Source organism: Lagenorhynchus albirostris, chromosome 2, assembly GCF_949774975.1.
Source record: "Lagenorhynchus albirostris chromosome 2, mLagAlb1.1, whole genome shotgun sequence".
Lineage (NCBI taxonomy): Eukaryota > Metazoa > Chordata > Mammalia > Artiodactyla > Delphinidae > Lagenorhynchus > Lagenorhynchus albirostris.
Genome location: NC_083096.1, coordinates 56915923 through 56935747, shown reverse-complemented (window position 1 = coordinate 56935747; position 19825 = coordinate 56915923). Strand labels below are relative to the sequence as shown.

General features: G+C 40.1%; 1 protein-coding gene and 1 non-coding gene across 7 annotated transcripts in view; both read left to right on the top strand.

Annotated features, from left to right (window-relative positions):
• DNM3 (dynamin 3) overlaps positions 1-19825 on the top strand; it is a 571744-nt gene that overhangs the window by 536269 nt on the left and 15650 nt on the right. For 2 of the 6 annotated variants that reach the window (XM_060133190.1, XM_060133181.1), the window contains 2 exons: positions 4023-4249; positions 5435-5668. In XM_060133190.1, the coding sequence (XP_059989173.1) occupies positions 4023-4249; positions 5435-5668 (461 nt within the window). Of the gene's footprint in view, positions 1-4022; positions 4250-5379; positions 5669-10399; positions 10641-19825 lie in introns of those variants that run through there. The other 4 variants (XM_060133173.1, XM_060133163.1, XM_060133207.1 and 1 more) reach the window with 3 other exon arrangements.
• LOC132516600 (small nucleolar RNA SNORA18) lies at positions 4380-4514 on the top strand. Its single transcript, XR_009539420.1, has one exon. It is a non-coding gene; the product is annotated as a small nucleolar RNA SNORA18 (small nucleolar RNA).

Here is a 19825-nt window from a genome sequence, read left to right as displayed (position 1 = left end):
CCTGACTAGGACCCAGAAGCCCCACTCTTTCTCCCCCTCCCCTATCACTCCCCACCAAGGGTAACACTCCTGCTTTCTTACACTGTAGATGAGTTCTAACTGTTCTTGAACTTTGGAATCATACAGTACGTACTTTTTTGTGCATCTATCTTCTTTTCTCGACCTTTGTGAGTCAAAGGATGTTACTTTTTTTTTTTTTTAAAGAAGGAAAACTTCGTTGGTCTTTAGCAAAATGAAAACCCTCGGAAATGTAAAGCAGCCTTAAGCGGAAATGAGAGAATTGTGAGATCTCAAAGAATCACAAAATTCTACCCAAGTCCGTCTCTAAAACTAAACAAAATTAAACTTCTCAATTAAATTTTTATGTGCATATTCACATGAATGAGAGTTATCACTGTCCCATTCTGTAGTTCCTCCTGTCTCAAAACAGATTTTAAGGAAATGGTCTCCTTAGTAAACTGAATTGTATGAAAACTCTATAAATGCCTCTCCTATTTGTGAAGGCTTTAAAATGGTTGTAGTAATAAAGACAAAGTTACAGATCCAAAAATACTGCAGGTTGCCAGAGAAGGGTTAAAGTAAGAAAGAGAGGAAAACATGTGGAACGTTTTTAATGACCTCACATTCCTTTACACTGAGCAGAACGACATGGTGCAGTAATGCCTGTTTATCTAGCCTGTAGAGTTTGAACTGGAATGAGATTTTGTGTGTGAGAATTTTTTGGTGAACCACACAAAGATGTATAGGTTATAAGGTGTTATAATTAAAGGCATAAATATTATTTCAAATCTCACATCCAAGTATAATTAGTTTATGTCATGTTCTGTGAGGTATTTTCTAAATGCTATCATGTAAAATGGATCCACTTGCCCTCCAATTGTGCAGAATCCTTGGTTTAAATATTTGTACCATTGACATACGAACTGCTCAGAAAGTCCCTGAAGTGTCTGGAAACTCCCCGAAGTCCCCCACCTTTGTTCCAGTTGTAGCATTAGAAAGTGAGGCTAGCAGGAGGGGAAGAGTCTTTCTAGAAGTTTTCTTAAGTGCAAAATAAAATGTTAACTTATGCTTTATGTTGAACTATGTCACTTGATGCCAGCACTGTTGCACTAACCTCCTACCCCTTCATACCTAACGCCAAGTTAGACTATATACTGTAAAAAGAACAGTTGTTGGAGCACTGACTAAATGCTGGGCATCATGCTAGGCAATTTATATTCACTCTTTCACTGAATCCTTGTACCAACTCTTTTTTTTTTTTTCCTTCCACCAACTCTTGAGGCAGCTCCTACCTTTAACCTCATTTTACAGATCAGGAATCTGAAACTCAAAAAGGTTAAATTATTTGTCCAAGAACAATAAGTGTTAGAGCTAGGACTCAAATTCAGAGCTGTCTGATTCCAAAGAATATGCCCGTAACCACTGTGCTATATTGCCATTTTCTCTCATGCTAAAATTATTCATATTATTTCGGAACATTGCCAAATCTGTTGGATAGTAGGCAACTATCCAACTATCCATCTATGTTACAGTTTTAGTGTGTAACATTTTGATGTGGAAGAGTTGATTCAAGGCAGATCTTTGATCAAAATGCTGAAGCAGGCTCTTACTATTTTATTTTGTGGTTTGTTTGACAGTTGCTTCTTAATTCAGATCTGCTTTAAATCTATTCTTGGAAGAATCTTCTTTTAAATTGTGTTTAATAGATTCTAAGTGATACTCCAGGAAGATGTAAAGCTTCAAAAGAGCTTAACCCAACTGATGGTCAATGCCAGGAAACTTGTCTGGTTTTGAGTTTGGAGTTGCATCATCTCTCCAAGTGGATACACACACCTCACAGTGGAAGATTTGTGCAAGCGTGCATGACTCCTTGGGTACCTGCAAGTGTGTCTGGCAGTAAATAAATCTTCAAGGAGGGGAATGAAGTATTTCTTAAGCCAAATTTACTATCTTCTCTAAATCTGACTTTCTTTGACTTCCCCTCACCCAAACCTCAATGCTTGAGGTGTCTTTGTTCCTTTCTTTGTTGCCCTTCACATCCAAACAGCACCAAGTCCTGTTGGTTTTTCCTTTATAATGTCATTTATATCTGCCCATATTTTCTATGCCACTTACTAAATTAAACCCTTATCATCTCATAAATGATCTGCAATGGCCTTCTGACAGATTTATCTCTACTACCACACTTGCAAATTATTTTCCAATCACAGCCAGATTGATTTTCCTAAAACTCTCTTTTATTATTTCACTTACTTGTTTTAAAAGCCTTCCATGGCTTCCCATTGCCAAGTGGATAAAGTTCAAGCACTTTTCCTTGATATTCAAGGCCTTGACACCTGGCCCAGGGTTATCTGGCCAAATTTACCTTCCACAGCTATCACACATAAACCTTCCCTTCCACCAGACAGTTGCCCAAATACATCTTGTGTATTAGATTGCTTCCACATTTAAATCACTCCTGGTTTACAGAATATGTGCAGAGAACACTTTTTATTTCACCACAACAAAGCTGTGATTTAGCTGAATTTTCGGATTAGTAGAATTATCTACATGGTTTGATACCTTTAAAAAATAGTGAAGCTATGTGTTTTAGAGTCTTGTCATCTCTGAGTTACAAATGTAACTACAACCCAGGAATTTTGAGCATCTGACAGGTGTTCTGTTGTCTGCTTGAATTAGTAACAATTAAATATACTGGACTTTGGCCTTTCTTAGAGCCAGTGACTCTAGATAAGCACTAGCTTTCTCATTTAACAGAGAAACTGAAAAATCCAAGTTGCTTTATTTTTCTAGGCTTAAGTTAATTGGCATACATGTGCGCCACACTAAAATAATGATGCTTAAACATAAATTATCTTTTCTAAGCACTCAAAGTTAGGCAAGGGGGTTAATGGAAAGAGCACTGGACTTCAAGTCAGAAGATTTGGGGTTCAACTTAATGTGTGACTTTGGGCAAGTTACTTAAACTCTCTGAAGTCCATTCAGTTCCTTCATCTGTAAAACTGGGATAATAATATACATTTCATAAGTATGCAGTGAGAATTTAAATCAGATAACTTGTAAAGGCACATTGGATTTCATTGATTCTCACATTCACTTTTTTCACATTTAACATTTCTAACATGAAGATGCATGTTACACTCAATGACATCTTGGCATTCTGTTGTAGTTTAGTTGATGGTGTTTTTTCTTTCTTAGTGGCACATAAAAGACTGGTGTGTCTTAAAATCAGTGGTGCCTTAGACTTGATGAAATATAATGATTGGTTCTCTCTCCCTCAGGGCTACACAATATATGCATCCTCTCCATTCTCATCCTGCCACAAAATGCCCCTCCCCTAAGACTCATACGAATTTTTCATATTTTAGTTTGTTTTCATATATCTGTTAACTATGGAACCTTATGTCAGTCCTCATCACTGTTAAGCTCTAGAAAGCAGAGAATATATCACTTTTTTTTGGTAAATCAACTTGCATAATTATATACAATTCTGTATTTAATAAATACTCACTTATTGGTGCTAATTCCACTTTTGAAACAACACTGAAACCTGGGGTCTTAATAGTATTCCAGTGATTTTGGTAAAAGCTAGGTAAAGGGCTGGGAATACCAAGGAAGGAATAACTTGTGTTATTACATAGGTTTCTGTGTGTCATTGTTTCCTGTTGAAAATACCACTGCTTATCTCCTGGTACCTTCCCTTGTCTATATATAAGCCAAGCAGCCTCAGACAACATTGCAGAAATGCTTGTACAGCCAACAGGCCCTGTTCTGGCGATGGTGAGGTTTGGCCCTCTTTTCAACTAATCTATGTTTTTCTTTACTGTCAACAGCCATAAAACTGAGAGGAAAACTATTATTGGCATTGGAAGGATAATGAAGAAAATAAGCGTAAATAGATGCACAATGCATCCCTTTTCCCAGAGTGGACTTTTGTGGCCTTTGTCCACAGGCTATGAACCAGTTTATCATTCAGTCACTCATTCATTCCCATTTTTTACTTTTCTGTGGTGACCTGGCAGGTTAAAGATTTCATAAATTCTGAGCTCCTAGCACAGTTATATTCTTCAGAGGACCAAAATACTCTGATGGAGGAATCTGCGGAACAGGCTCAGCGCCGGGATGAGATGCTTCGAATGTACCAAGCCCTTAAAGAAGCCCTCGTGGTCATCGGTGACATCAACACATCCACGACGTTCACGCCCGCACCGCCGCCAGTGGACGACTCCTGGATCCAGCATTCCCGCAGGTAGGAAGATGGCTCCACATCACCGGAGGCCTCCCAGCTTGTCCAGTGTCATTTTCTGAATGTGCTTCCCTAAACCAGTATGAACCTAAAGAAAAAAGAGGAAAAAAGATATTTAAGTCCAGGAGCGAGAGAGAAGGTCAGATGATCCCAACCGCTTTCAAAATCAAGCACAAAATCGTTGGAAACGCCTCATAGATTAACTGTGTGGTTTCCTTTACTTATAGAACTACTTGTTAGATCTGTGGGAAAGAACTACAGGACAGAGCTGCCAAGTAAACTAGGAAAAGCCTAACAAACTTTTTATCTTAGGTATTGGCATATCCCAATGATCTGTACTGTTCTAGGGTGTGATGGCTTAGGAGTGAATATGATTTGAACCTAGTACATTTTTAGAGCGTGTCAAATTCAGAACCGGGCAGATCCATCTCCTGACCCTAAACATGGTCCTAAAGTAAATCGCTTGAGGAAATTGGATCCTAAAGATTACAGGTGGGGAATTTTGAAGTGTGTCCATATTTCATTGGAGATCAAAGAAGCCTAACTAAAAGAATTGTGGGCTGACTTACATGATAACTTCTTTTTGAAAGGGCTATTTTATCTTGAAGATTATGAGTTTGGAGGAACTAAGGTGATTGGCAGTGGAAAGAATCAGAACATGTGAAATTCCTTAAAAATTTATTGACTTAAATAACTGTGTTACACATAATTTAAAAAAAAACTTTGCACTTAAAGAAAATCAAGCACAATATATCCTTACATTGGAACGTTATACAGCCATTAAAAAGAGTAAGTTCTTTAAGTAGTGGAATGAAAACACAGGCCAGTTAATGTGAAGCTTTAAAAAAAAATGTTAAGTTGTAGAACATTGTGTACAAAAAAGCAATGTATGTATATATATATATATAGAGAGAGAGAGAGAGAGAGAGAGAGAGAGAGAGAGAAGATATTGTAGAATATAGTTAAAAAGGATACCCGGGAAAAGATGTTGGTTGTCTCCACAGAGCAAGGGGGGAGAGGAGGGAAACTTTCTTTTCACTATTTACCCTTCTATTACCGTTTAACATCCCTAACACGTGTCTGAGTTAGTCAGAAAATACTTTTTAAAAAGCAGTTATAAAATATTTTTTAAGGATGAATTCCAACGGAGAGGAGGATGGGCAAACTGCTGTCGGTCTCTGCCCCCAGGTCCCCGCCTCCAAGCCCCACCCAGCGGAGACCGACGCTGAGCGCGCCCCTCCCGCGGCCCACGTCCGGCCGCGGGCCCGCACCCGCCATCCCCTCCCCGGGACCCCACTCGGCAGCGCCTCCAGTGCCCTTCCGGCCTGGGCCATTGCCTCCTTTCCCCAACAGCAGCGACTCGTTCGGGGCGCCTCCACAGGTTCCGTCTCGGCCCACCAGGGCCCCTCCGAGCGTCCCAAGGTGAGTGTTCTGCGCGAGGCCGAAAGCAGGGCCATGCTCATCGGTTCTCTTCTCATAGCCTGACAGACAAAATTGATTTGGAAAAGAAAATGGTAAAGATTCTGTCATACACGTTTTCAGCTTTCCCTCCGGAAGGGGGATCATGGGAAGATTGCTGAGCCTGTGACACCATTTAGAAACCAGTATATGGCCTAAACCTCTCCTTTCTCAACTGGCACAAACTAAATGGGACCAAAGAAACCTGGGTCCAGATGAATGACGTTTTGGCAGCTGGTTGTAGAATTTGACGGAGACCTTTGAAATGAAAGAGTCGTGGCTGGGTTGCTGCAAGCTGTGTGCTCCCTAGGTCACAAGAGCATCACCAGCTAAGGCCTGGCCTTCTCTATTACCAGAGGAATTCTAGAAAACCACTGACTTCAAGGAATATTATCCATCTGCCCTCTGAACTTTGACCCTTAAACCCAATATTATTAACTTTAATGTAGGCTGAGTAAAAATCTGGCTGGTTAATCTGTGATTGTGTTTTAAAAAGCTATGCATAGAAATTTTAATACAGACATATAATTGCTGTGTGCAGTCACTGATCACATATAAGATAGAACATTGTACATTTGAATAATACATTTGGCATTTGTAAGCAGATTGTCAGGCTTAACTGTGAAACAGAATAGCTAATAAATAAGTAGGACTTGAAATATGTATACATATAGTTGAAGCTATATTCTAACCTTCATACATTTATGGTCAATATACTAATTAGAGATTTTGAAAATAGAGGGAATTAGGGTTTTTTCCCTCAACATCAGAAATTTAAAAATGAAAGAAAATAGCCCATACAGAAAGTTAGTTTTTTAGAAGTTCAATTCAGAGGGTTAAAATATTTGTATACTCCATGAAGAAAAACCTTACTATGCAGGTACCATAAAAAGAGAAGTGAGTTCTGCCCACCCATGAAGCCTGAGTCACCTCACCCTCTGATTTCAGTACTTACATCTATTTTGATCTTCAGGCTGTTGGGTATAATGAAGAGAAGAAGGGGCATCTTAACCCACTAAACAAAGGGAAGTGTAGGGGGAATAGAAGGAGATGTGCAATCAGAAGACCTGGTTTGCCACAGGCCTTGGGCCACTCATTTAACTGAGCCAGGAGTTCCTCATCTATGAAATAAAGATATAACAAGGATGTGGCCCAAATCATATGAGACAAGGTATTTGAAAGAGTCTCACAAACTGTAAAGCACTGTGGTTGTTACTGCCATCATCATTTTGGTCCCCATCAAAGAGGATATATGTACTCTCAAACCTATGTATTTTTTTTTTTCTAACCTCAATAGGTTTGGCTTATAATTTATTTGGAACTGAGCTGAATTTCTGGTAATAATAGTAACAACAGGTAGTATTTATTGAGCTCTCAATGTATGCTAGGCACTGTCCTAAGAGCTTTGCAGGTACATTTTTGTTTAATGCTCACAGCAACCCCATGAGATAGGTTATTATCTATTTTACAGACGAGGCACAGAGGTTAAGCAACTTGCCCAAGGCTGCTCAGCCAGGCCCGAATCGAGCTGGGCTTTAATCCCAAGCAGTCTCCTAACCATGTCGGGGTTTCTCCACCTCAACACTACTGACATTTTTGTTGTGGACATTGTGCTATGTGTTTTAGGATGTCCAGCAGCATCCTGGCATCTACCTAGTGGATGTCGGCTGCACTCCCTCAGTTGTGACCACTAAGAATGTCTCCAGACATTGCCACTGGCGGCTGGGAGAGAGGCGGGGGGGGGGGGGGGGGTGGGGGGATACGGGGAGAGGTTAGGGTTAGGGTTGAGAAGGCTTGAGGACCCTCCCCTGGAGAACCACTGCACTGCAGTATTCAAAAGACTGTCCCTTCCATGTAAACAAGCATAAAGGTCAGCATTGAGCCTCACCACACACAAGATTAAATTATTGTTTTAGGAAACTTAAAACTGACTGGGAAAGGGTCTGCAGTTGTGCCAAGAAGGTGTGGAGGCCATTGGTGGGGCGGGGTGGGGGGGTGTTAAGCATGGGAAGACGGGAGTCCCATACAGGAGCCTTAAAGTGGGCTATTTTGTCTGTTTAGCTATAAGAAGGAACTAGAGCAACCTGGTGGCGCCTGTCTTCGAGAATGAAAGTGCATGTCTTTGCCTGCTCGCTTGGCTGCTTTACCTCTGGGTTTCAGATAAGCTGGCTTGCCAGTACCCTTCAGAGATAACTGTTGAATGCTAAATTGATTTGTTAAGCCGGGTGGAGTCGCCCTTGGTTATTTCCCAGCTCACACACACACAAGGTAGGCAGCAGGAATCGGGCTCTGGAGCCTCTGCTGGAGAAGGGAAACTGCCAGGTTTCAGGCACCTGCTTTGGGGAATTTATAGGACAACAGCGTGTTATTCAAAATTTCTGGAGTATTCTCAGGTTAGAGCCAGACTTAACTTGATCTGACCTTGCAAAGAGTCTCAAAAGTAAAACAGAAATGAGGGTTCAGAGTAAAAAAGGAAAATTGGTGGTTTTTGCTGAGCCTTCCAGTTTCAGCGCCAGTTCAGCGCACTGGGAGGGAAATCCTTGGGGGGACGAGGGGGGGTCACCTGAGAGAGAGCAAGAAAGACTTTGTTAGAATCCTTATGCCTATTAAAATTTAGCTTTAGATGGAGAATTCTGACCACGTAAAGTCTGTTTTTAATAAAAGCCAGGGCAGGAATCCTACCAAATGCAAGCCAGAAATAGGGTTTAAGATTTCAAAAAAAGAAAGAGAGAAAAGGAAAGAGAGACAAAGATAGAAAGAAAGAAAGAAAAAGTTGAGGGAAGCTCTTGTTGAAACTTCACCTTGTTCTATTTATTTATATACTCTCTTTTCCCTCCATGACTTGCCTCCATTTTCTCTATTAAAAACTAAAATAACTCGAAATGCCATTATCCATCATCTCCAGAAAAACAACCCTTAGGTTTCCGAGAAGGAAGTTTAATTTTTTCTCCAGTTTTTTGCTTTCTTAAAGGCCCTTTCTCCCCTTTTATCTGAAACCAGAAACTCATAACGTGACAAGACAGCACAAGCAGTGTCCTGCCGGCTCCCTGCTGGGCTTTAATATTACAAAGGCAAAAACTGAACTTTTAGAGGCAAAAGATTCTGCCACTCAGCGTGTGCCTGTGCACAGTTTTCTTCTGTAATTTGTGATTTCATTAGCAAGTTGTGATCTTCACTTTTAAGAGCGTAGATTTATCATAACCCTATTCAGATGTAATGAAAGCACCTGCAATTGTACAGAAACCATGAGTGTTCTGCTTTTTAGAAAAAAAATGATGATTTTTCTATCTTTCCATTCCAATGTAAAGGACGAGGAAGGAGAGAGGCTGGTGGAGTGGTTTTTGGCCCAGTTTTTCTCAGCTGCTCAAGCTGCTCTGGTTTATGTGCACGGAGATTTTCAGTGAGGGCTAGAAATATTGCAAACTACATGCCTGTTTTAATTAACTCCTCCTGAACTAGGGGAGCATCTCTATCCCAAAGAGCCTCACCAGCATGTATGCTTCTGCCATTAGAAAGTTAACTACGCAAATCTGATTTGTGGAACATTCTCTGTTGCCGGAATGTTTGGTGTGTCCCCTCCCCTCTCACCTCTATCAACTTCTCTGAAGCGTCTGAAACCCAGTTGGAAAATCCCAGCCAGTCGTGTCCTTGTTGAGCAACATGATCTTAAACAGACATCAGTACCTCTTTAGGGGCCCTATTCTCTTACTTGAAGATCCTAATCTTCACCAAACACTAACTTTAGGGCTGATGTAGCTATTTTCGGTTACAGCTTCTTAAAATTAGCTAATTGGGAATCACAGCCTTTGACATTAACAGAACAAATTAACTGAATCAGAGTGTGTTTTTCCTGGCAACAGCCGACTCTGGCATTATTTCACTCATTTGTCTTCTCCCCTTTCCTTGGACTAGGCTATTTTGCAACGGCCAAAAGGGGATAAGGGTAGGAGGAAGGGTCTCTATCCAAGGAAAAGCAAACTTCATTTACCTCATCATCCAGTCTTCTATTTAAAAAAAATTTTTTTTTTGAAAAATAGAAGTCCTTTCTTTTAACCACCCCTGTCACCAAGTCTGATGGTGTCTTTTAAAAATGACAAAAGTGAATCAGAGGAAAGGACTTAGCTTTTACTCCAGCTCATTCACATGACAGAAACACAGCATGGAAACCAAGAAATGCTCCACAGAAAGACTCTCTGGTGAGGCCCGTGGTGAAACTGGGGTCCCTGCACTGCAGAGACAACCCTGGAATAGCATCAAGAGATTATCCCAGGGCCTCCCACTTATGCTCCTTCCATGACTTACGAAGTTTCCCTGACTTTACATGCACACTTTGAGAGTCTCATCACAGCCCCACATTCTCAGTAATTTACTACTCAACCAATCATGGCAAAAGGTACATCAGTTTCTCTACGTGAAGAGACAATCCATGCACTCATGTTCTTTTTTTTACAGAGGTAAAAGCCATTTGGTTCTCTACAGTTTAGCTTAATCTGGTTTTAAATGTTTGACCCTGATGCTCTTCTGTACCATATCTCTTTTACATATTTTATATGTTGATTTAATTGACAGTTAACACAGAATCCCTTTCAGCTAGAGATAAGGTCTCCCTGTTTTGTTTTCAGCCAGTCCCCCGAATTTTGAGTAAGAGCAAACCCATGATTCTTATGAGTGTGTCTTTGCATCCCTAATATCAAGGTTTGGTGCCATGAAGGACGAAGCTGCCGAGCCTTGAAGTTGTGGGCTCAGGGTTCACGGACAGTTAAGCGACTTGTGGGACTAGCCTGTCTGACTCCCCAGCAGTCATGTACTGGAAACACCCTGACTTACTTCCTCCTCAACAGCCCTCTAAGAGCACGACTTCTTTTAGCAGCTGAGTGTCTTTGGACAAGTGATGAATTCATCTTGTGATTTCTGATTTCAGCCATGAGCTTTCTATTTTCCTCGACATCCTTCTCCTTTAAAGAACAAACAAATAAAAATATGATTAGGTGTTCTGATTTTTCAGGGAACAGTTTTTATATTTAGCAACTGGATTTAAAAGTCAAGCAAGGGTTTTTACAAAGTATAATTGCTGAGAATAGAAACAACTTTGAGGCGTTCTTTCTGACTCTTAATATTTAAGGCATCTCATGAGGCTACTATGTAACAAAATTAGTTACAGAAACCCCAAATGTAATTAATAATTTGTTGCAGGTTTAACATGAGTTGTCACGATGCTTAACATATTGTAATGAAAATGGGAATTTGGCCACAAGATGCTCACTAAAGAAAAGCGTCCAATTTAATCTGAGCCTCACAATTAGATATTTCATCAAAATCATTCAAATGCCACAGTGATTCTGGTTGTAACATAATAATTCACTGAAGTGAATCAATGGTTAATGTCAAAAGGTTTTCATTCTTCAGGTCTTGGTTTCATTCGGGTTCAAGTGGAAGTAAAATTAGCCTGGTGGTTTCCTTCTTGGGTATAGCAAACTTGAGTCTACTTTACATAAACATCTGCCTCCCGCCACAGTCCAGAATGACTGGCAGTCTGTTTAGGCAAAGCCCAGGAATTTGGGAGCTTTGCAGATGTGTCAAGGTAGATTTCAGATTGCCTTTCAGTTTTCAATGTGCCCCTTATCTCACTTTTCCAAACTTCTGATGGTGCAGGAGGGTACAAGAAAACGGAAAATAAGAAAGGATCTGCATGAGGCAAAGTACAAACAGCAGAAATGCAGACAGGCAGCAGGGCAGTAAATATAACAATATAGCATATACCATACCAGCCCCGTGCTAACTGGCCTTGAGTTAAGGGAACAACTGCTTCCATGTCCCACGACCAAGAATAGCAAATAGCTCTGTCATTGTTCTCGTTTGGCACTCTAAATTGCTAAGCTTCAACAGTGTAGGGAAAGCCTTTCTGAGTTTCAGGGTACCTAATCCTGCCCCTGGTTTCACCTGATTGAGGAAGACAGCCAAGACGGGAGTCTGGCACAAGAGCCACTGACCAGTGAAAAACGCACGGCCAATAATTGTTATTCTTCCTGCAGCCACTCAGCAGCAAACTGTCACCAGTTGGAATCTGCTGAATGTTCCTATATATAAGTTGATGTCAGCTCAGAGAAAAGAATTCTACCCAGTGTAAGCAGACCCACAGTCTTGCAGACGCACACAAGCTAGTACTTCTGTTTCATCACTGCCCTCTTTTGTCTCCCTCACTGTAAGAAAAGAATGATTTTACAGGGAAAATCTTCATTTTCAGGCAGTTGTGGTCAGATGGCATGTTTTTCAATGACTTGAGAGATTCATGGCACAACATGATCCATGGCTCTTTCACCTCTAAATTTTATATAAGCAGCAAACTCCAAGAATGAGCTGCTGGATGCCTCTTCCTCCCTCTGACTTATCAGCTACGAGGAGAAATTAGAAGTGAAATTTAGCTTACCGGAGCTGCTTTAGCCGATAGCCAGGAAATTAAACATGAAAATGTGAATGCTGCATCTTTCTCTCAGAATGTGCTTTACATGCCTCCCTCCAGCAGAATGAGAAAGGAGCTGAGGATTTAACTGAGGGTTTGACGGCTTTTGTCTGCTTGTCATAACTTTACTGCTGCTTAAACATAGAATTTTTAAATGCACAATGTTAAAACCTTTAGCTTACTCTAGCCAACATATTGTAACCATTGTCTAGGGGAACCTCTGAATCGAAACACATATTTACACCCTTTAGTTGCCAAATGAAATCCACCTGGCTTACCCAATGCTGTTTCCCAAAGAATATTACACTTTTGGTCTGGCCAGTATTTTTAAATGCAGGGGACCAGGGGGCTGGGGTGTTGGAAATGCATTGGGTTTGCAAGAATCTGCATGTGTCCTGATGCCACATTACCGGGATTTAGGTGAAGTTTAGATCATACGGCAACTCTGACCAGAAATAGAATTCCTACAGAGGGCAAAGTCCAAAGCCACAAGGAACTGAGGCAGCCTCATCATGGCACAGTACTTTCTTTTCTTTCTGGCTACTTTTCAGGCGTCAGAGCCACATGATAGGCAAACCTGCAAATAACAAGTGCTCTAATTTCTGAAATTATTTTTTAACCATTCCCATGAACACCAGGAAATGTCCACTCCTGTTTTCCAGTCAAAATTATCTGCTCACATGAATTCTAGAAAGAACACATTCCATCCAAGGATCAGGAAAAAAATCCTTAATCAAAATGGCAAATAGCAAAATTCTCAATCATTCATGGTCAATGACAAGGCCAGACCTTCTTGATTTTAATTGCTCAGACACGTGGAGAATTCCAAATCTTTGTGACGTCAGCATTTTCCCCCATTGGGATTAGTTTAAACACTGAAAAACAGGATAATACTGTTCTTGCTGCTATTATGGGAACCCAGTAAATATGCAAGTTAATATAAAATTTAGAAATATGCTTCATCCCTTTCCTATTTTTTTTGTTTGTTTTGTTTTGTTTTTTGTAGAAAGGCTAATGAACCAACTGAGACAGAGAATAAGCTAAAGGCTAGATAACCACCAAGTAGATATACCACCACAAGTGAATCCCCAAGCTTCTGCGGCAATGTTGAAAACCAAGAGAAAGGAGACCTCAGGTGGCTTTGAATATGATTTGGAAAATAATCTTATTTTACAATCAAATATGCCAGTTGCCTCCACCATGTAAATACTACCTGTATTAGGTTTCAGATTTTCATGATCAGCCTTATCTAAATTTCAGTGAATTTTGCATTCATCTAGAATGAGACCTTTTATGAGAGTAGGAGACAGGAAAGCCTTTTCCAAGGTATTTTGCAGCCCAAGAACCTAAAATGGAATTATTCCACTTGGGAATGGATAATTATGTAAGATATATTCTGTACCACGTGTATTTTTTTAACTTTGTATTAGGATTATTCTCAAAGCCAGTTTTAAAAGTGAATGAAGTTTTTCCCTCAAATAAATCTCCTACTCTCGTGTTCAAGAGTCTCCGCCAGAAAGTCTGCACACTGCTTTGCCTTTAGACCACCATTCATGGAGGAAAGCTATAAAAACTGAGGAAAACGCCTACTTATTTTTAAAACAACTAGAATTTCTTCTTGCTTCTTAGTAGTATTGGAAAATATTTTAATAACTAAAATAATAAAACTTCATGTGAGGCCAATTCTACATTAATTATTGCCTCTTGGGGTGGAAAATTAAGGAAACATTAGTAAGTGTGTTAACTAGAGAAACCACTGCACTAATTTCCCTGCATGTATCTGGGTCTAAGGTCACAATAAAATCCATACTGTACATAGCCCTTAAAAGAAAGCAGACTCACAGTTTTAGCTCTAACAATAGTAGTATCAGAATACTCAGGACTGAAATTAATGGACCATAAAAATCCCTGTGATTCATCAGTAGAATTTGATTAACCTACTTAAATGCTCTACAGTTCAGTTTAGGGATCTGTAATGAGGGTTGTTGATATGATTGCTTGATTTGTTTTAATATTTCAAACACTCTACCCCATTACCATCTTAATACTCGAAAACTGATGAGTATTTGAAAACTCATTTTAAAGCACCGTATCTTTGAATAAACATGTTGAAATCGTGTTTCTTGCTTTTGCTTAAAACTTTGGTGTGTGATTGATGCCACCTTGTAGATTTCCCTCTTTTTTTTTTTACTGTACTCGCCTCCTTCAACCCGGGACCTTTTCTATTTGATATATAGTGTTTATCCAGTCTTCTAGGTGTGTGAACAACACATGGGGCACTCATACCAATGACCATTGTTACTGTGTTGTTCCCTTCCCTGTAGAGCAAGAAGTCTCAGCAAAATATTCTTGATGGTCCCAAGGAATCTTTGCAATTTACAAATACTTTCACAGTCTCCGGAGACTCTTCAGGTTTCTGTCAAAATGATGTCATTTTTATCATTAGAGTTAACTTTTCTATTTTTGTCTATAGATTTCATACCACTTATTAAAGTGCATTTTGAGGTACAAAAATATGAAGCTAGAATAAGGAAGGTAGCACTGACCGTTGTCTCCAGTCCAGAAAGCAATGTTAAATCGGCAAGGCAAGGTTTTAGGACATTTCTTTTTACTGCATTCTCATTGCACTCCTGCTTTGTACCCCAGTCCTTCTGATTCCCCTTGTCTGTCAGTTGGGCCCTACACCCAGTTATACAGGACAGTCTTCCTTTGGTTACTTCTGTCTGACACCTGCCTTCTAGCTGTGTTTGGCAGGCCAGCAGGATGAGGTAATAATCAGAAGAAAATGTTCTGGTTCTTTGGCCTCATCCATGTACAACATTATTCAAAACAGTTTTCTGTGAGTGAGAATAGAGTTGCTTTGAGGTCCCTTGGTCTAACATTCTGTGGTGATGTGGAGGAACAAAACTGTAAACTTTTTTGATCCCTTCTAGAATAGTGGAAATATAAATTATACCTGCCTTTGTCCATCCTCTCACTGATGTTTACAGACAGATATATGTAGAAATGAGAGCCTTTCATTTGTAAACATTCTGGCTTTACTCTCTCCAAGTCCAGCCATCTTCTTAAGCACAGCTCCCATGGTCGTTACAGTCGTGTTTTCCTAAAAGCATATTTTGTGAACTATTTCTCCAAGATGATGGCAGTTTTTGTAAGCCAGATGCCTAAAAGACATATGGTTTTCATAGATTTTTCCGTCTAGACTCGCTTTATTTAGTGACTTTCGGTCTGAATTGGTCCAGTTAAATTTTCTGTAGGAGCTTGTATAAAATTTTTAAACGTGGGCATACCACTAAGGTGTAAAACAAAAAGTTTGACTTCTTGTTGGCGAGCGATTAAAAGGGATTGGTTGAAACTTTCCTTCAGGTTAAGTAATTCTGATCATACTGTACGCCCACTCGTCTATTCCTCTCCCACAACACTGTCCAAAATGGAAAGGCTTACCCTAAAAATCCGGTAACTGTTAAATTCATATACTTCTCACTGTTTTCCTGAGTAAATTTTTTGTATTCCAGTTGATGTATGTGAGTGTGTTAGAAAGCTCTGATTCTTTCTGCAGACTCTTTACGTGGCCCAGGGGACATATGATTCCTTGCCCTTTTAGCACCAGTTTTTACAAACACAGCATTTCCCTCATTTTAAAAAAACACCCAACAAGCCACTGAGTAAAGGAGACGAACATACAGGAGTTTTTGTAGTGCCTTCGAACACCAATGAAAAATTTCATTCTAAAATGCGGTTTTTGAGCCGGCATCAAAGACTCATTTAGCAACAATATGACACTTCAAGAGAAAAAGAATAACTTCTAGACTTGCCCAGAAAGCAGCCTTTTGCTCCCTCTTTTGTAAGAGCTAACACCGCAGATCCGTTCCCAGTTTAACTGCATCAGGACGAGGAGACTCGTGGAAGGGAGAAAATGTGGGCCGTTCTGTCTCGACCAGTATCATCACTTGGCTTCGCACTAAGCATTTAATTGGACTCGGTCACATATTTGTTCACTGACATGGCAGCTTGCAAGGCACACCGCCTCTCTGTTTTTCTGTTTGCTTTCAACTTTTTTGTTTTTAAAATTTGAACTCTAAGGCATGTTAGAGCTCCTCCTGCTGGAATTTTTTTTTTTTTAATCACTGGGATTCTAATTAGTAAACAGTAACTCGTCTCCATTTTCTCCACTCTGACTGATACGAGTGACCGGAAAAATACCACATGGTGCATTTAAAACTGGCCTTTTAATTCACCGGGTATCACAGGTCAGGCAGAAATGAAACAATGGCACAACGTAAATCTTCTGTAAGTCTTCAAATTCCCTGTGCTCAGTTTTTTCTTGTTGTTGTTCTTACAAAAATAAGAGGAATTGGAAAGTTAACTTTTGCATCAGTATTCCTAATTACATATTTACCCTCTTTGAGATAAGGCCTCAAGTCAGATATCATGCCCGAAAGCTTCTTGCTCTCTATCAGAAAGGGGCAAAAGGTCTTTTCCACCTTTCCAAAGCAGAAATGAATTTTACACTTTCTTATAGAGATCCAGTGTTGCCTTTTCCCTCCCCATCCTTGCTTGTTTTGCTTCTTCTCCCTGACTTGAGATGACAAAGGAATATGCATCTCAGAAGTAGAAGTTTGCCTCTCCCAGTAGCTAGTCCTTAGCACCTCCTTCCCAACTTCTCCTCCTTCCCCCAGATGTCTGAGTTGGCCAACCCCTTCCCCTGGTGCCTGGGGTGGGAGTGAGGGGAAGGGCAGGGAGAAGAGGACAGAAGAAGATGAAGAGGGTTAGAAATAGTTTTACCCCAGCTACCATCAATGGGAGTAGGTTTCTACATACAGCATGTAAGTTCTTAGATCTCTTTGGGCATTTCTTGAAAAAGAGAGAGAGAGGGAGAGAGAAGGGAGGAAGGGAAGGAGGGGGAGAGAGAGACAGAGAGAGAGAAAGTCTTCCGAGGGGACACTGCCTAACTTCTTTCAATAGCCATGTGTGTGTAAATCTCTTTAAAAGCCACATCCTCTCTCTCTATGTAGTTTTCTCATCACTGTATTCCTCTTACCTTCTGCTTCTCTGCATACCTTTTAGTCTTTTTCTCTACCCAACTTATCTGTCGTCAGTGATACAGTACAGAAGCTAAAATATAAAAATTAATCTCAGAAGTAATGCTTTTTAGGAATCATATTTTAAAACAACTAAAAGCCCTCCAAAAGTTATTTGTTTTATGAATTAGGACTTGGAGCAAAACAAGTAATTTTGCCACTTGTGCTAAAGAATATGACAATACTTGATTTCTCAAACTGACAGTACTTTTCCTAGCTTTTTTTCCCTTCATACATACTATCTCCTATTCCTGGAATGCCAGTCCCCTCAACTTGTTTTGTTTTCTTCAAGTCCTTCCAATCCTCCAACCTCTTTCCATCCCCAGGCTAAGACTCCAGGTGTCCCTGAAACTCTTGAGGCATAATCCTGCCGTAGCACTTACCCAACTGTGGACACTGTTTACTTGTCTCTCTTCCCAGCTCAAGTAGAAACTCCTGGGCAGCGACTGTCTTTACTTCTGTACCTCTAACTCTTAATACAGCACCTAGCACATAAACAGGGCTTATTGAGGTAATGAAAGAAAACAAAATGTGTTGATGTTTGGTGTTTAATCAAAGTTTATTTTTAGAATTAGCCCAATATTTAGTGTATTTTAAGGAACAATTTAAACACACTTTCTCTCTTGTTCTGTTCTGTTGAAAACCTTGCCTGGCTAATTCTTTTTACGGCTCATAAACTGAGCAGATTTAATGTGGGTGAATCATGCCTTAAGCTGCCTTTTTGCTGCAGCCACAGAAGTGGGTTTATCAGTACCATCCTTACGGGTGAAATCCAAGTCAGATATTTAAAATAAAGTAAGGAAAGTGTGGCAAGGTAGGTTATATTAGCACTTATCTCAGAGACTAAGTTATACAGTATACTATATGTTTGCATCATCAAATGAAAACTGTGGACTGTTTTTCTCCTTATGTTCTTATTTCAAAGTCTATCAATTGATTCATACTTTCCCAACAGCATACATTATAAAATCGTGGGTTCATTTTCACAGGGGAAAGAAATGCTGGCTCTAAAATGTAGCAAGAATCATATTAGAGAATTTTTTGAATCCTTTAAATGGACTCCAAGTTCTCTGTTCTTTCCAACATCTACTGTAAACTATTCTTGGACAGTATCGGCTTATTCTGTTACTAAAGCTAAAAGGCCAAAAATATGCTGGATAGCATCCTATAGTATTTTTGATAATAAATTACAAAATATTATCTTCCATGTGGACAAAATCATGACTGCTTATAGCATTTTTCTGAACTTATTAGCCTTAGATTTTTTAGACGTGTAAAACCTGTTTTTTGAATAAATGCTCAAATCAAGAAGCAAAGCACAACACAATGCTGAAATTTAAAATGCTGTGTCCCATAACCTGTTCTCTTAGAGCAGACATTAGCAAGAGGAAGTCCTGGGTCATAGTTAGTTACCTTTCCATTTCACCGGGAGGTGTGCTCCTGTCTGATTTATCCTTGGGGATGTTCACTCATTCATGTTCTTGAACTTCTGGTTGGGACACTGCCCCCTGCAGGTGCTGTGGAAGGCTGCAGGCAGGGTAAGGAGTAATCTCAGGTTTTAGGAAAGTTTATAACGTTGTTCAGATGCCTTAAACTTTGAAAAATGATGCAAGGATTAAGTAATTCAAGAGGGTCGTGGAGAAGAAAGGCGTTTCAGTTCCTGGGAAGGAGATACTATGGGCATCTCCCAACTCAACTGATTCTGACGCCACCAGAGCCATTTTTGCCTGGAGCCACTCTAGAGCCGAACGCAGCAGAGTGCACTGTGGGAGGCTCTCTTCACAATTTTAGAAAACTCAGAAGCAGTTTTTGCTTTTTTTCTCTTTTCTTTTCTAAGAAATTCGTCCAATGTAGCCCTCAAAAAGGAGGTGCCTTACTTCTTGTGCTTAGGTAGAGAAAAACCTTCATTTTTGGGGGGGGGGATCTGTTTCATCAATAAAATTAAAAAGTTGTGCAACGGCTTCCCTGGTGGCCCAGTGGCTGAGAATCCGCCTGCTGATGCAGGGGACATGGGTTCGTGCCCCGGTCTGGGAAGATCCCACATGCCGCAGAGCGGCTGGGCCCGTGAGCCATGGCCGCTGGGCCTGCGCGTCCGGAGCCTGTGCTCCGCAGCAGGAGAGGCCACAACAGTGAGAGGCCCGCGTACCGCCAAAAAAAATAAATAAAGATGTGCAAGTTGGTATTAGATTCTCATGGCTCCTAGTAACCTGAGATGTATAACTCTGTCATGATCCTAAATGCAATTATCTGTAAATTAAATTTTGAGACAGTTATATCTTAAAGCTTCACCTATATCTAATAAGTAGAACTTACAGTATAAATGAAGCCTATTGCATATCCTTTTTTTATGCAAATAACTATCCTCTTAGGCAGATAGCATTCCCCTAGAAGTATCAATCTTTGAATATTTTTTTGAGGGTTTTCCTTTTTTTTTTTTTTTTTTTTAAATTTGGGGCCACCTAGCTAACTAGGTTGGATTTCAATCATACCCTCTCCAAAGATGAGAGTTTGGAATGCATGGTTAGATGTGCTTAGTTTCTATACCTACTGCCATTTTCATGAGCAAATACAAGCTTCCCT